The sequence below is a fragment of the Corvus cornix genome, chromosome 14 (genome assembly GCF_000738735.6).
Source record: "Corvus cornix cornix isolate S_Up_H32 chromosome 14, ASM73873v5, whole genome shotgun sequence".
Classification (NCBI taxonomy): Eukaryota; Metazoa; Chordata; class Aves; order Passeriformes; family Corvidae; genus Corvus; species Corvus cornix.
In genome coordinates this window covers 16,087,182-16,102,853 of record NC_046344.1, presented here as the reverse complement: position 1 = coordinate 16,102,853, position 15,672 = coordinate 16,087,182, and the positions used below count along the sequence as shown (strand labels likewise).

At 50.8% G+C, this 15,672-nt stretch overlaps 1 protein-coding gene across 1 annotated transcript; it reads right to left on the bottom strand.

Annotated features, from left to right (window-relative positions):
* Window positions 1-3,722: 3,722 nt before the first annotated feature.
* Window positions 3,723-15,145, bottom strand: ATP6V0C (ATPase H+ transporting V0 subunit c). The gene is made up of 3 exons (XM_039560399.1): window positions 14,766-15,145; window positions 5,673-5,856; window positions 3,723-4,558 (listed from the first exon to the last, which is right to left on the bottom strand). Exons 1-3 carry the CDS (start codon window positions 14,839-14,841, stop codon window positions 4,354-4,356), a joined length of 465 nt encoding a protein of 154 aa, XP_039416333.1. The 5' UTR covers window positions 14,842-15,145; the 3' UTR covers window positions 3,723-4,353.
* Between the last annotated feature and the right edge of the window lie 527 nt (window positions 15,146-15,672).

The window sequence follows — 15,672 nt, the reverse complement described above, 5'->3', positions numbered from 1 at the left end:
GAGTTATTTTTAACCTGGCTCAATTCCCAAATTAGGTCCACTGCCTGGCAGCAAGAGCAGCTATACCTGCGCACTTGGGAGGAGCTGGGGAGCACACGGAGCAGCTGTGGGAGCGGGGCTGGCACTGCTGCTACATGAAGAAGGGCTGTTGAAATACAGCCTTGTCTTCTGGTTTTCACCAGCATTCACAAAGATGTCTAAGAAATTGTCCCAAGGCACACATGGAGGCTGCTTAGAACACGCTGCCAGTCTTGGGAATAGACATGATTTCCCAAGATTGGTCCTCAGCCTACCTCATGCAGACAGCCATTAGGAGAGGGTGGCTGAATTCACTCTCTGCCACTCAAGTCACGCTCTCCCCCTCTGCCAAAGGCAAAGGAGGAAAGCACAGGTGTAACAGCATGGACAGGGCAGTTCAAAGTGCCAGAACAGGGTCTGGAATTTACACAGTCTCTGGTATCCCCTTGATGAATCCCAAAGAGCCAGACCTGATCCTGCGAGGGCAGCTTGTCCCATCAGCAAAAGGAAAATAGCAAAGACAAGCCACCAGTTCTCCAGCTTGTGCTCTGTCAGGTCAGAGAGAGCTGTCAGGGGTCTGTGGGTACCTTGTGGGTACAATGTGGGCCCCAAAAGCCTTGGCCCTTAAACACTGTAAGGTCAGGACAGGATTTTTCCCTGTGTGCTTTTGTGTCGTGACACAAGAACCAGCTTGGCAGAAACCCAGTGATACAAGTCACAAAGCTGTGGCTCTCAGGAGCTCACTGAAGTGTGTCTTGCAGAAAAAATAACAGCATTTATTAGCTTTAACAGGAACAAAAATGGAGAAGCATTTTGGGACACAATCCTTTGACCCTGAAACAGAAAATTCCCACTCCAGGGCAAGTGGCATTGGGAAGACTTGCTCTGGGTTTGATTTAATTACATCAAGAGACAAAGATGGTTAATAGCTGTAAAACTAAGGCCAGAGGCGGTAAGTCCAGTGTATCAGAGACCAGTAACTCTCACCTGAGCACAGTGATGGTTTGGACAGTACAGCTGCCTGGAAACAGCAGTATTCCTGTGGCCAGCCTAGGAAGGAAACAAGGTTTACTGAGAGCTGTAGTCATTAGTTCTGCTGTTACTCTGTAATTGAAAACAGCAACTTGGTTTCTGGGATCAGTGTCTCATAACAAGGTTTTTGTTTCCCCAAAGCTTATTTACTTTTCCAGGTTACTATGCTTCTCTGTAAGCCCTATCTCCCTAGGAAAGCCAATCCCTGAGCAATCACAGATAAAATCCTGGTACTTAAAAATGCTTCTCCAACAGCAGTGAAAAAACAAAAATTGCAGCCTTTGGAAAAAAACAAACAAAAACCAGTGTGAAAGGGTTAACAAAGAACAAGGTCAGCAGGCTCTGTGGAGGCATTGTCTGTGCTGGTAGCTCTGGCATCAGGTCCTGAACCTCCCCAGCCTGCACTGACTGCTGATGGCCCTGTCCCTGTGCTGCTGCTGCTGCTGCAGAGGCCCCGCTCCTCTCCTCTCCTCTCCTCTCCGCAGGGCTGACTCACTGCAGCGCTCCCAGCCACGCATGGAGCACCAGAGCACCATGGCTGTGCCGGCACACCCACCCCCTTCCCCTCTTCCACACCGACCACCGCAGCTGAGACTGCCCTCTGAGCTGCTGTGCTCCTGGCACTAAAGGAATTTCAAAAACCCCAAAGGTCCCTCATTTTCTTAACGCCCCGAATCACTTGAGAAATGTGCTGATGCAATAGCACCAGTGAAGGACCTGAAATGCGAGTTTTCACCCGGGAGACATCACAGAGGATTCAGAGCATCACTGTCATGGCTGAGGCAGCATGTGCAGACTCTTAATTTGACTCTGCATGTATTTGCAGGCACTTGGCACAAAGTGATCCTCCCCCAATCCATGCTCACCCCAGCTTTGTTCTTCTTGCATGGGTTTATATATTAATAACAGAGGCTTCATGTTCCAAGGCATGAAGCAAAATGCCATTGAAGGGATTTTCCCTACACTGGTTCTGCAAGTACCTATTAACTGCCTCTGCGTGATGTCACCAACCTACAAGGGACCTTAGCAGGGATTGGAATATGGGACCTTTCAAGCACTTACTGCCCTTGGAGATGGGAGCATTTAGTTGCTCTCTTAAATGCAGTTTTGCTTCCATTCTTGTCAATTGGCAAAAAGACTGGCAGCAGGGTCCCCTTACAGAAGGTAGAACCAGATGTTAAGCAAATTTGCAGCCCCAGGCAGGACCCTCTCCTATCCTGCCACACAACTTGAATTGCCAAACGCAATTCCTCTCCCCAGAACTGCAAGCTGGATGCAACATCCTCTCCAGAGCCTGGGTTCAGGATTCACCCCCCAGCTGCAAGCTGTCACACTGCACCCTCTGCAGTCAGTCACAAGGCCCCCTCTGCAGTCAGTGAGACACAATGAACTGACCGATTCTGTAAACCTTTATGACCCCCGGGGAAAGCCTAATTCAGAGGTTTAGTCTGCTGCTTTTGCTGATAAAAAGAATGACCAACACCATTCCGATCAGCAATTTCCCCTTCCCCCGGGCACTGCTTCAGCACGAACCCAGGATTTTCCTTCAGTCAGCTGACTTACACCTCTGTACAGCCCTACCACCATATCTCTGCTCGCACTGCCACGAGGCAAAGCCCTTCCCAATCAAAACCAGCCCAGCCCAGCGCCAGCCCACTGAGAAGTGAGTGCAGAGACATCACTGTTTTAGCAAACAGCAAAAAATAAGCCAATTAACTTGTTAATGATTATTGTTAAAACTGGCTCATAGCTAAGTCTCCTGATAGCCCAGAAGGTGTACAGTGGCACCAGGCCTGGGCAACACCCTTGCCAGGTTAGAAGCTCCAAACAGCTTCAGTGAATTCCTTATGTTCTGGCCACAGCTCTTCATGGGACTTGCACCACTCACTGGACAGGTACCTCGGTGAAACATACATACATATTTTCATTCCCAACCAGGTGACACATCCCTCCACATGCATCAGTTTAGTTTCATGCCAAAGGCACTGCTAGCACTAGGTGTCTGTGTAGTAACATTTTGGCTTGAACAAGGCAAAGCTTGACCTGTTCTCCAAGCTACTTTCCAGTGCTAATGGGGACCAAGCTTTACCACTGAAAGGTAACCCACACATTTCCCATATAAGCTTGGCAGTACTCAAATCCTCAGGACAGAGGAGGCTGCTCCCACACTCAGTAGCTGCAGCATCAGAATCTCCCAGCTCAAATGGCCCTGATTTAAAAGATAAAAATACAAGTTCTTGACTGAAGCCATTTTGTTGATGAGACTATTGTTGAGGTACTTCAGAGGCAATTACTGCTCACAGTACAGCTTCCAAGCAGCTCATCTTCTGCAGGGCCAGCATGAGGACAGGCTGCTTGTTTCCTGACAAGGCAGCTCCTCCCAGTCACACTGCAGCTGCACCCTCACTCCCTGACCCTTAGTTACAGAGCATCACACTGAGCCAGATGTGCTGATCAGGGTGAGCACAGCACTGCATCCCTGCTCACCGTGAATACAGCCCATGGCAGCAGCTGGGAACCACACTGCCAGGAGAAAGGGTAAGTTGTGGCAGAGCTGGCAGCATCACCCCTGCTTGCTGCCCAGTCACTCCAGGAACCTGCCTCCCCTGAGGGACCTCGCCCTCTTTCCAGTGAGCAGCAACAGCTGGAAATCAGAGCCAGGGACTCATTACAGCAATGTAGTGAGGAAGTTTTATTTGGAAACATGGTAGAAGTTTGTAACCCAACACTGGGTGCACGACTGATGCCGGAGCATACGCGGTTACTACTGAAACACGGGAGTGTTTCGGACAATTGCTGTAATAAAACACAAAATTCTCATACTCCAATACCAGGACACTACAGCAATCTTTAGAATCAAAATTACATCCAAGGAATTCTCTGCACTTACAATTGACCCCACAGTGTAATCTACCTATATATAAGATTAATATATATAGCATGGGAAATTGAAAATCCTTGCTCCATAGATGTATGAACATGTCAAGTCTTTTATAAATAAACATCCAGTGAAGAGAAAAAATTACATTTCTAGTTCATATTTATACATAAAATACTAACAGCAATGGGTGGAAAATTGCACACAGGCCACCCCAAGCCATGCAGCAGGCTTGGAGCAGCCCATCCAAGTTAATATTGAAGTACACACAGGACAGACGAGTCACTAACATATATTGCGCATTTACAAGAGATCAACTACCAAATTGGGACAACTGTACACATTGGAGAAACCATTTTCATTCTGGAGCTTTTTTTTTTGTTAAACGTAGATTTGTTACATCTCTTTACATCATACCGCAACATTTACTTCGTGGAGAGGATAAGGGCAACAATGAGGCCATAGAGACCCAAGACTTCAGCGAAGATCAAAATGAGGATCATCCCCACAAATAACCTGGGCTGCTGTGCTGTGCCCCGGACACCTGCATCGCCCACGATGCCGATGGCAAAGCCAGCAGCCAGACCGCTGAGACCCACGCTCAAGCCAGCACCCAGCTGAAGGAAGCTCCTGTGGGACAGAGATGGAAGAGTTTCAGTGGCAAGAACAGCATACCCAGCCTTAAGCCCCTAACTCTTTCAACAGGCCCAGTGTGTCTCAAAGCAGATGCTTACTGGCACTCCCAACTCTGATACTTAAAGACAGGCAGCAGTGGAGGATCTTCAGCTGATGTCCATGTGTGGCTCACACACCAAACTGAGCTACTGGGCCTGGAGTTCATACGGCTGCCAGCTTGTCTGCGGCCACTTGAGCCAGCTGCAGGCTCAGTGTGCTGTCAGAGCAGCACTTACTAGCACTTGCAGCAATGTGCCACAGTGCTGCAAGTGTAGCCTGTTAGTAGCTGCTCATCTCCAACCTTTAGCAACCTGTTATACAGCCACAGCACAGCCAGGTGTCTTGCACCGCAGGAGCTGGGCAGGAATGGTCTGCTTTTTCCAAGCAGGAGAGCAGCCCTGAGGTCCCTATCAGTGTCTGCCCACCTGGAAATTGCAAAGGACCATTTGTATCTGCTGTTTCAGACCGTGTCTTGTTAGGCCAAGCACACTGCTCATAGGCAGAGCTTGTACAGCAACACAGATACCTGCCACACTTCAGCAGCACTGTTTTATTCCAAGAGGGCTCAATCACACCAGATCCAGCTGTTCTCAGGAGCCAAGAGCAGATTAAGTTTCAGACTGTAGCTGCTATAGAGGCCCAATGTATAGCTCAAGGATTGATTTACCAGCACATAAAGCAAAAGCAATATTAATTATTCACTTGCATCTCCCAGGCAACAGCAGAACTATTTAGACAGTATTGGAAACACCTGTGCATACAGGTCTAGAGTCTGGCACCATGACACAGGCTTTGCCTCCTATCCCAGTGCTGTCTGTACACAGCTTCTTTTAAGTACAGTCCCACCACATGAGCACTGGGATGCCCAATTGATCTGTGACAGCCAGTACAGCCAACTGAGCAGGCAGCTCCACTGGGCAGCTGGAATCCAGCCCGTGCTCCTAAGCCTAGCCCAGGAGCATTTAGCATTGCCAGGCCTTCCGGGGGCCTTGAGCCAAAACCACCCACACACAGAGCATCAAACAGTGACAGGACAGTCTGAAACAGAACCACAGATGCAGCAACTTACTTGAATAGCGTGATCTCAGGTGAGAGGGCATTGGCAATGAGCACTGCCACTACGAGGCCATAGATTGCTATAATACCCGCCATGACCACAGGGATGATGGACTTCATGATCAGCTCAGGCCTCATGACAGACATGGCTGCAATACCTGTGCCACTCTTTGCTGTTCCATATGCAGCTCCCAAGGCTGGAAGAGAAAAAAAACGCATTAGGCACATCCCCAAATACCGTTTCCCTCACTAGGCTGCAGTTAGAACAGCTGAGCCAGCACAAGGAAGGATTGTGCAAAACTAACAGGGTCACAAGACAGCCAGGAATACTTCCCTAAGGGATGAGGAAGTGACCTACCCAGAGTCCTATTCCAAAGAGGTGCTGTTCAAACACTACTGATAAAAGAATCTTCCCCGACCAACTTCACAGCAAGGCACACCCCCAGCAGCCATCCATGCCCCTGCTTATGGGCCAAAACCCAAGGTCCCAAGTGGAACTCTAGCATTTGTGCCCTCCCAGAGCCCACACTGCAAGGCTCAACAAAGCACATCTGTCTACCTACCCCAGCAGAACACAGCTGAGAGCTGGCCTTCACAGTCACTGAACTTTGAGCCACCTGAACTGAGTTCAGACAGACAGATCTCCTTCAGGGGGCCTCTTCTCTCACAAAACCCATTTCCTATGCTTTGGCCTTGGACTTAAATGTGCCATTGCAGCTTCATCAGACACACTGAGATAGAAACAAACTCAAATATTAACGCTCCATGTCATTCCTTGGAGAAAGGTCACGCTCTCCATGTGCCAAAACCTCACCTGTGAAGGATTCGGGTCCAAACACTTGTCAATCCAACCACTGGAACCATGAAGAAGAGTTTGGCTTGTAGGTTATAGAGGACCATTAACCATTTTACACCTACTCATCATCTCTGTCAACACTTGAGTATGCAGAGACCTGCACAGGATGATGGGCTTATCACCTGCACCCAAGACCTGTTGGAAGAGTCCAAAGCACTACCCCAAAGTAACTTCTGCCTTGAAAACTTTGTATTAGTTTCACAGAAGCTTCCTCAAACACCTCATTCTTTGATTCTGCAAAGAATTCTTGAAAAGACACCTTTCCTTCCAGTTTTACTGGGGGGTATTCTGGGAACTCCACAGCTTCCTACTGCACTCACCATCACCCAGAGATGACATGCAGGCCAAATGCCAGCCAGGAGTAAGTCCCTGAAGCAGCAGTGATAGGCATATGGAAGGGTAGGCAGTCTCCTTTCCTGACATCAAGATTATATTCAGAGGTCAGTCATATTTGGCAAGAAAAATGTTCTTGCATCTGTTCTAAAAGGCTGCTGGAATGTATTTAAACCGTGGGCATTTAAAGTCTTTGTACTGTTCTGAGACTTAATAGTTGAGTTTGCTTCACCCACAGAAAACTAAAGCTTCTCCAAGGGAGACCAGCTTGTTCCACAAAGATGTGGAACTGCCTTACACCAGTATCCAGGTGTGAGATTGTGCACCTTGTCCCAAAGAGTTGCTGGAAGGTATTTGGAGGAGTTTGGATACATATTTTCCTGCTTCTCACTCAGCACTCCTGTAAAGCCCATCTTTGAGCAGTCATCCTCCTGGCTTGGCACTAAAACTCCAGACCATTCATGCAAGCAGCGCTGCTGCACTAACACAAGGTTCATTCTCAGAAGGAAGTTCAGTTTTAGTTACAAAAACCTGAAGGGAAAGTCTCATAGCTACCAATTTGTTCTGTGCTAGCAAAGCTCTTGAACCCTGACTGGGATCAAGTGATGTAAAGGGCCATTTTGGGCAATTCAAAACTAGAACCCAACTTAGGAAGCTTGAGCCAGGAGCAGGTTCTACCTGCAAATGTAAGATGAGCCTGGAAACTAGCACATGGACTTCATCAGCCATTTCAGTGACAGCTATGTTTAGGGTCTAGCCCTTTAAAGTCTAGAAAGAAATCACTGACTTGAACTAGGAACCATTTTTCTTGGATGAAGCATCTTCTAAGGGCTGGAACTAAGCCTGAATCCTGATTCCACTATCTACCCTGGGTATAGAATTTAGCAGAAACCACTTCTCCTGTTTGCAATCTTTTACAAACCTCTCCAAAAATATGGTGGCTTCTAAGGGAAGTTCACTTTTTAAAGTTAGATCAGTCATTACTTCCTCCAAGCATGAAGCTACTTGAGGGTGTTGCAATTAATGCAGTGATGGATTAGAGAAGGTGATTTTGTAACCCCACTTACAGAAAGTCAGCTTGCTCAAACTTTTGTGGAAGGGTAGAGCAGCACAAGTTTGTCAGTTCCCAGTTAAAACCCCAGAAGAGGCCAGATCTTATGCCTTGAACTTGTTTTAGACACAGTTCAAAAGAAAGCCTATGTTTACCAGTCTTCACATGACAGTCTTAGATGTCACTGAAGCTCTACTGAACTCCCACTGGTGGACAGTCCCATGGGCCACACAGAACTTCAGAGCTTGGCACATCTGCTCCCAAGGAAGCCTTTATCAGCACCCCAACCAAGAGACATCTCCAGCACCTTACAAGGCTGCTTTACTGCCCTTCACTAGCCTGGATGCAAGTCCTTGCATCTTTGACATTACCCCAGTATTACAGGCAAGGTGGCAAAGACAATACCTGCTTCCCACCATGACCCAGCCTCTAGTGGAACAGCCACTCAGTTTTGAGCCATGGACACCCTGGACAATGTTCCTGCACACGTTCACCTCTACCCCATGGCAGTTCTCAACAACTGAAGCACATATGCTTCATTTAAATATCCCTGGTTCACTGGAAGGACATGTTTTCCAAAATCTCGGTGAATAGGGCTTGAGGAGATCTCTGCAGCACACACTGGAAACGGGGCAAGAGCTGTACCTCTGCTACACACCAAGCCTCTGGGTTTTGGTGTCAGCTCATCCAGCTCCCTCATCTCTAATGTACAGACCAAGCAGGCTCCAGTACTACCTTTGAAGAGGTAGAGCTGTCATAGAACTGTCAAAACATTTACCTGGCAGGTGGAGAAGCACTCTGCCTGTCTAGTTCACCAGAGAAGGAATCCATGCCGGTCTCTAACCAGGAACTGTGCCATTTGAAAGTTCAATGGTGTTACAAATCAGGGAAGTTGCAATGCACATCATTCAAAACCACCTACTCCCAGTAAGCCCGTTTCAAAGGTTAACTCCCTTGTGAAATACTTGAGTTACTTCTTGAACTCACAACCCAGAGCTGATTTATGTACTGCTCCTGGGGGAAAAAAGCTCTCCCTCAGGACTGAGGATATGCTGCCTGGCACCTCACCATATCTGTCTCTTTAAAAGTGATAGCTTTTAAAGCTAGGGAGTGAGGCTGTGCAGCTCCAGGATCAAGTATAACCTAGAAAGTCACTTGCCAGATAGGCTGTAGTGTCAAAGACTGAAGACTAGTCATAGTCTCACCACTGCCACAGCTTCCCATAGGGCTCTGCCAGCAGCCTGCTCTTCAGATCAAGGGCAGTCCCAGCATCAGAACCAACCTTTTCCAGCTCCAGCAGGTGACTGTGCTCAGTCAGGTCACACACAGTAACCCTGCAGTTAAGTCAGATGCAAGTCACCCCCTTGATACAGAGAGAGGCTGTGAGGAGCCTTCCACTCAGGAGATCCAGTAGCACAGATCCAGTTTCACCTGCTGATACATTCAGACAGGCTCAGCCCAGGAACAGAGGCTCAGAACCAGCCACACACACTCCAGCAGCATTTGGTCCATTCAGAGCCAGGGATTCTTCTCATGTCCCACCATGGTGAAGCAGGTTTCCACACTGCATGTGAGAGATTTCCAGAGCACTAACATGCAGAATTCCCCTGCATTAGAAGTGAGCTAGTAACAGAAGTCAGATTTCCAATTAGGATACCACTGGTTACCATCACAGCAAGCGTGAAAGACCATTTGGGATGAGGACTTCCATCTGGAGACTTTGGAAACTAATCACTATCAAATAGGCTGCCCTCTGCAGTAGGCAGGCTTCCCTGGGAGCAGACAGACACCAATTCACATACATCTATTGATTCCTGAGCAGGTTGTTCTTAAAAGGCTGGAGAAATGTTAGAGGTGACATCCAGGTCAGGTACAGTCCTTGCTTTGCCATGCCAGAAACCTGGACACTTCCAAACAAACAGGCTGCTTCCCACTGGCTGGCCCTGCCCCCTCCCACCCCACCACATTTAACAGCTCCACCTCAGGTTACAGTAATGGATACTCTTGGAAAAACCCTGCTGCTCTGCCTCAGATGCTCAGGTGCATCAGAACAGGTGCCACAGAACAGAGAAGCCACATTAGGGGAACTGTACTGGAGCCTATGCAAATTCCCACTGCACTGGCTGAAGCCTGGCTGTAGCCTGTTCCCCAATGAAAACCCGAGAGGTAACCAGTGAAGCTGCCCAACAGGAAGCTGTAGACTCTGAAGACCTTCAGTGAATCACCTGTTTCAGAATTAGGAACAGCTTTTTGTTCTTCCCTAATGTAATGAAAAGGGGTGGGGATGTCTACCAAGCCTGCATTGTCAGCCTACAGCATTATCAAAAATTCTGCCAGACTGGCAAGCCTTTTACTCTTGGGTCAGTACATCTGAGAACTTAAAAAACCACCACTCCTTGAGTTGTTGCTGTAATAGCAGCAGTCCAAGGAAAATAAAAGATCTGCCAGTCAACTGTCCAAGAGCTGCTTCAATTGGCACTCTGGATTGTCTGACACAGCACAGAGAGCTCTTTGATTTTGAAAGTATGGTAAAGCACTTCTACCATGGAGCACATGCTTGTCCTTCTGCAAGCAGCAAAGTCCATCCAGCCACTTGTTACCCATCTTTATCATCATACAGGCTCCCTCCTGACACCTTAAAGATGACCTGTTTCACAAACCAGATTCCAGGTACTGACTGGCAGAGTAGTGTGTTACACCAGTTAGCAAGACCCCTTTCCAACCAGCAGGTCTCAGGGGAGCTCAGAGCACTCAGCAGCCCTCACAGCTCTGCTGCCCCATTGCTGTGGCATGAGACAGCCCTGGTCCCCTGCCTGCATCCAGCAGACAATCCTGTGGCCAGAGCAGCCTGACCCAAAGCCTCATGCTCACAGGATTCAGAGTCTGAAGGAAGCGAGTGTGGCCAGTTATGCCTCACTGGTGAGGCACACGCTGCTGTAAACCATTGCTTCAAGGAGTACCCAACAGTCTGGTCAGGCTGGGAGGGTGATCACCTTGCAACCCCTGTGTGCAACCAGTCAGGCTCTGGAGATGGAAGAGGCCAGTTCTAGGAATGAAAAAAGGAAGCTGACCAAGAGGTCCTGAGGCAGCTGTCATCCATGTCCACTGCTGCTGCCAGTGTTCCCACCAAATGGGAAGTGCCTGCAGGCTGTGTAGTGACTCCAGGGTACGACACAGATCCATCAGGAAGCCACAGTACAAACTGCAGCATAACTGCTTAAGCCATGCTCTGCAGAGCCAATGGTTTATACTGATGATCCATCTCATTTTCAGATGTTCCCAAGACTGGCATTTACTGAGAGGAAATGATGCCCTTGCTGAGATGCCATCCCTCATTCTCAAGCTGTAGAAATATCGCCTACCTCACTTCTGTTACAGCACTTAGGTCTTAGCCATCCACTGCTTTACCTGCTGTTAAGGATGAAGGCTTAAGCTAATCTCTACTGCAGACAGTCTGGTAGCTCATACACCTGCCCACATCACAAGCACCCTCATTTGGAGCAGAAAATCACCTTGAGCTGCACTCTGCCATTTAATTTTTACCTGCAAGCTCCTCAGTGCAAAGCAAGCAGCTTTCCTGTACCACCTCCCCACCTCTCAGACAGTATTTTGGGAAGCACAGGTGCTATTTGCATTTGAGGATGCAAGTTGTTTACAGTCATGAAGCCTTCCAGAATCAGACTGCACAGGGCTGTCAGGTACATCACGCTACATGTTCTGAGCCAGCTATTTCACCATGGAGGTCCCTTAAAAGCCAACCAACTGCTGTAATATCTAAAGCCCTAGTTTAAAAGAAAAGTACCACTTCATTGGCTCTGCAGCAACGAGAACACACAAGACTAATTTAACACTGCTGGCTAAAGTTCCTTTCATGAGGAATCTTCCAGCTGCTTGGCAGTGCAGCAGGTATTGAAGGCACTGAATGCCCAGCTGGAGTTCAGGCCTAAGGACAACTGCTCACACCACAGAAGGCACAGTGGGCACACTTGGGACAGGCTTTGCACAGAGCACCAGCACACACAGAACCAGACAGCTCTGCCCAACACACTTGTCCATTCCGGTGTGCTCAAATCACATGAAAAAGCTACAATAATTTAATCACCCAACAGCACCTGACCCTGAGCCACCCCATTTCACACATGGGAAATAAGGAACTGCAGCAATGAGAACAAGCTGTAATCTGCAAATAACCAGACAGGCTCAAAGATGGCCAAGGTCACAGCAGCCTGCTCTTGTCTCTCACTGACCAGAACGAGTTCTGCTATCTATTTACCATCAGCAAGTAATGCTCACACGTCACACAGGACTGCACGAAGTCACTTGTTTTCACATCAAACTAGCCTGGACAGTACAGAACCCGAACATGTTTACTACAAAACAGGTCTTGGAACTACAAGCTCCCCAAGAATGTGATCTTTAGATACATCATGAGTCAGACATGATCACTGCACTAATTAACACTGATGCAGGACAATTTTAGAGTTTTACACTGCTTGTCCAGATTTAGCTCCTTACTTTTAAATCATGGTGGTTGTTTTAACAACTAACACACAATTAACATCAGAATATGCTGTGGTGCCACACACCCATTACAAAAGCTACACAACACTGCAAGTTTTTGTTTATCCTATGTTGACGCCTCTGCCATATTGCCTTAAAAATCCAAACTGCTCCACTGAACAGTCACATCTAAGAAACAATTTCCCATGAGCAGCATCTATAACGTGTTCTCCAGTGGTCTGGCAAGAGATGTGTACGGCTCAGACCAGCTGGTATTACAACATCACTGAGGTCGGGAAAGACCTCTAAGCTCATTGAATCCAGGACTACCTGACACAGATTCTGCATCAAGGACCTCTCACAAACCGCCTGCAACGTGACAGATACCAAACCTTCATCAATACAGCTTATGCACTGACTTTGCATTCCCCTCCTCAAACCTTCCCCTTGCAATCCCACAGCACCATGCTGTCAACCCTGCAGCTTTTAGGAAAGGCTTCTCTGCTGGTTCAGACACGCCAGCACCACTCCGAAATCCTGTTAAAGCGCTGACTCAAGTCCGCATCCCTCACTGATGTTTCAGCTGAAGCACTCACACGTCACAAACCTGGTGTCTAAAGCCATACAGCCATGTTCTTTTGCTTCCAAATCTGATTCTTCAAGAGGAATCCAGCAACTCGTTCCTTGGAAGGAAAGCTCAGTATTTAAGACCATTTTGCAAAATGCAGTGAACTGCTGACTACTTTTTCCCAACAAGTAACTAGGTCTTAGTTTCTTCCTCCATTATCTTCACTAGCCAAGACGCAGGTAGGTCAGCAGTCCCAGCTCTGGCTCCTACAGCATTTCAGCCATTGAGTTTTCAGGAGAATCCTTACCTGTCAATCATGAATACAATGGCTGAAATCCGAAGTGGCAGGCCACTGACTGCACTCAGCATGGACATCTGCATCCCACCACCAGGTACAAACTGAGCAAGACTAAACACAGCCAACCAAGCTTTTGTTTTACTAAAAATTAAAGCCACAAACATGGCTGGTGTGGAACCAGTCCATGGTGCTGCTAGACAGCTTCCTCTCAAACACTGGTTTTAATCCACTGTTCACTTGGCTCTTTGCATGATTTCATCACCCACACTCATCAATCAAGAGCAGCTTCCTCAAATCCATCTGCAGACCCAGCCACCATCCCAGAGGCCATATTAACACAATGAGACCCCAAGCACCTCAACAGCACTACACAACTTAAGCTACAACCAATTCAATACCAGAAGGTTTTGATTCTCCAACTGGGAGCCAGATGAGGTGAGAAATGAAGACCAGTCAGTATGTTCATGTCTGTGGAGACATGGGCTAAGCCTTCAGAAGGGAAGGCCAGATTGATTCCTAGTTGTTTTATTCCCAATTACTGTAACACCTGCATTTGGGAAAAAAACAGCTGAAGCCTTCCCCGTGTTGCATCCCAAAGGGAACAGCAGGTCTGCACCCATCAGGGACCAGCAAACGCTGTGCAGGAACAGCAGTCACCTTCTGCAGGAAGCTTAACCAGGCTCTGAGAGACAAGGCATTAAAGGATGGCCTTTCTGGTGTAAACCAGCATTTATGGTCCCTACATCTGCGCTCCTTCAGTGGGGAGAGCGGTGCCGCAGGATGACCCAGTTTACACCGCACCGAGCTCGCTGCCTGGAGACGCAGAGGGACGGCCATGGAGCAGGGCTTCCCCCCTGCCCCGGCATCCCCGTTGCACGGGGCAGCTCAGGAGCCCGTCCACTCCCTGCAGCGGCATTAACGTCTCCAAGGCGGACCTGCCTGCCAAACGATCGCACAGTTACGTTTAATCTCGTTAAAAACTGCTCTGGCATTATCCGGGGAATGGTTTAAACACCAACCACGTCCGATTCACAGTGGCAGAAGCGCCGCCGCCGCGGAGGCCAGGGCAGGCAGAGCCCCGGGCAGGCAGAGCCCCGGGCAGGCAGAGCCCCGGGCAGGCAGAGCCCCGGGGACCCCGCGGGCAGCCGGCGCCAGGGGCGCGACACGCCCCGGCCACCGCGGGGCCACCGGGGGGACCCCGACCCGCGGCGCCCGGAGGGGGGGAGGGGGGCGGTCCGGGCGGCGCCGCCGCAGTCACGTGCCCCCGGGGGCTCCGCCGGTGGTGACGTCACCGGCGCGGACCCTCCGCTGCCCCCGGGAGCCCGGATGGAGCGGGGGGGAAGGGGGGGCGGCCCCCGCCCCCGCAGAATTCCAGCCCCCGCCGCCGATCGCTCCCCGCCGGGGCAGGGGAATGATGGAGAAAGAGGAACCGCTTCCCCCACACCGTGCTCCCCCTCCTCCCCCTCTCCCCGGCCCCCTCTGCTGCCGGTCGGTGCTCACCGCTGAAGACCATGGCGGCCGAAGCGCCCATCACGGCGAAGAAGGAGGCGTACTCGGGGCTGGCGCTGGAGGACATGGCTGCGCGGGCCGGGCCGGGCCGAGGCGCCGCTAGAGTGGGAGCGCGAGAGGGCGGGGGGAAGGCGGAAAGCTCCGCCGCGGCGCCGGTCCTCGGCGGGCAGTGCTCGGCCACAAAATGGCGGAGGCGAGGCGGGGGCGGGCGGGGCGCGGGGCCGGGGCGGGGGCGCGGGCGGGCGGCGGCGGCGGGGCCGGGGCGCGGCAGCTCCGTCCCGGCGGGAGTGGCGGCGGCGCGCGCGCTGCGCCCTAAATACGGCCTCCGCAGGACAAAATGGCGGCGGCCCGCCCGTCACGTGATCGCACCCACCGCCCCCGCCCGCCCCGCCCTCGGCGCGCACCACGCGCGCAGCGGGGGGGGACTCCCGCCCGCCCTCCACCGGCTGCCCCCGTTCCCCGCCCCCGCTCCCGCGGCGCGGCCGCCAGCGAGGCTCAGCGGCGTCCGGGATCCCCCGCGCGCCCCGGGTCGCGGCGGCAGCGCTCGGCGGCACCGGCAGCCCGGCCCTGCTCCCCTGCCCTCGCTCCCCCCTCCGCTCTGCCCGGGTGGACCCGTCCTGCCCGGCGGCCGCGGCCCGCTGAGCGTGATTCAGCGCTCATTAGCATAAGGGGCGTGTCCCATCGCGGCTCCGCCCACGCGGCGTCGGCTCTGTCCTGGGCCGGGAGTGCCGGTGTCGTGTCCGTGTGTCCTATCCCCGTGTCGTGTCCGTGTGTCCAATACCCGTGTCATGTCCGTGTGTCCTATCCCCGTCTCGTGTCTGTGTGTCGTGTGCCTCTGTCCTGTCTGTGTGTCGTGTCTGTGTGTCCTATCCCCGTGTCCTATCCCCGTGTCGTGTCC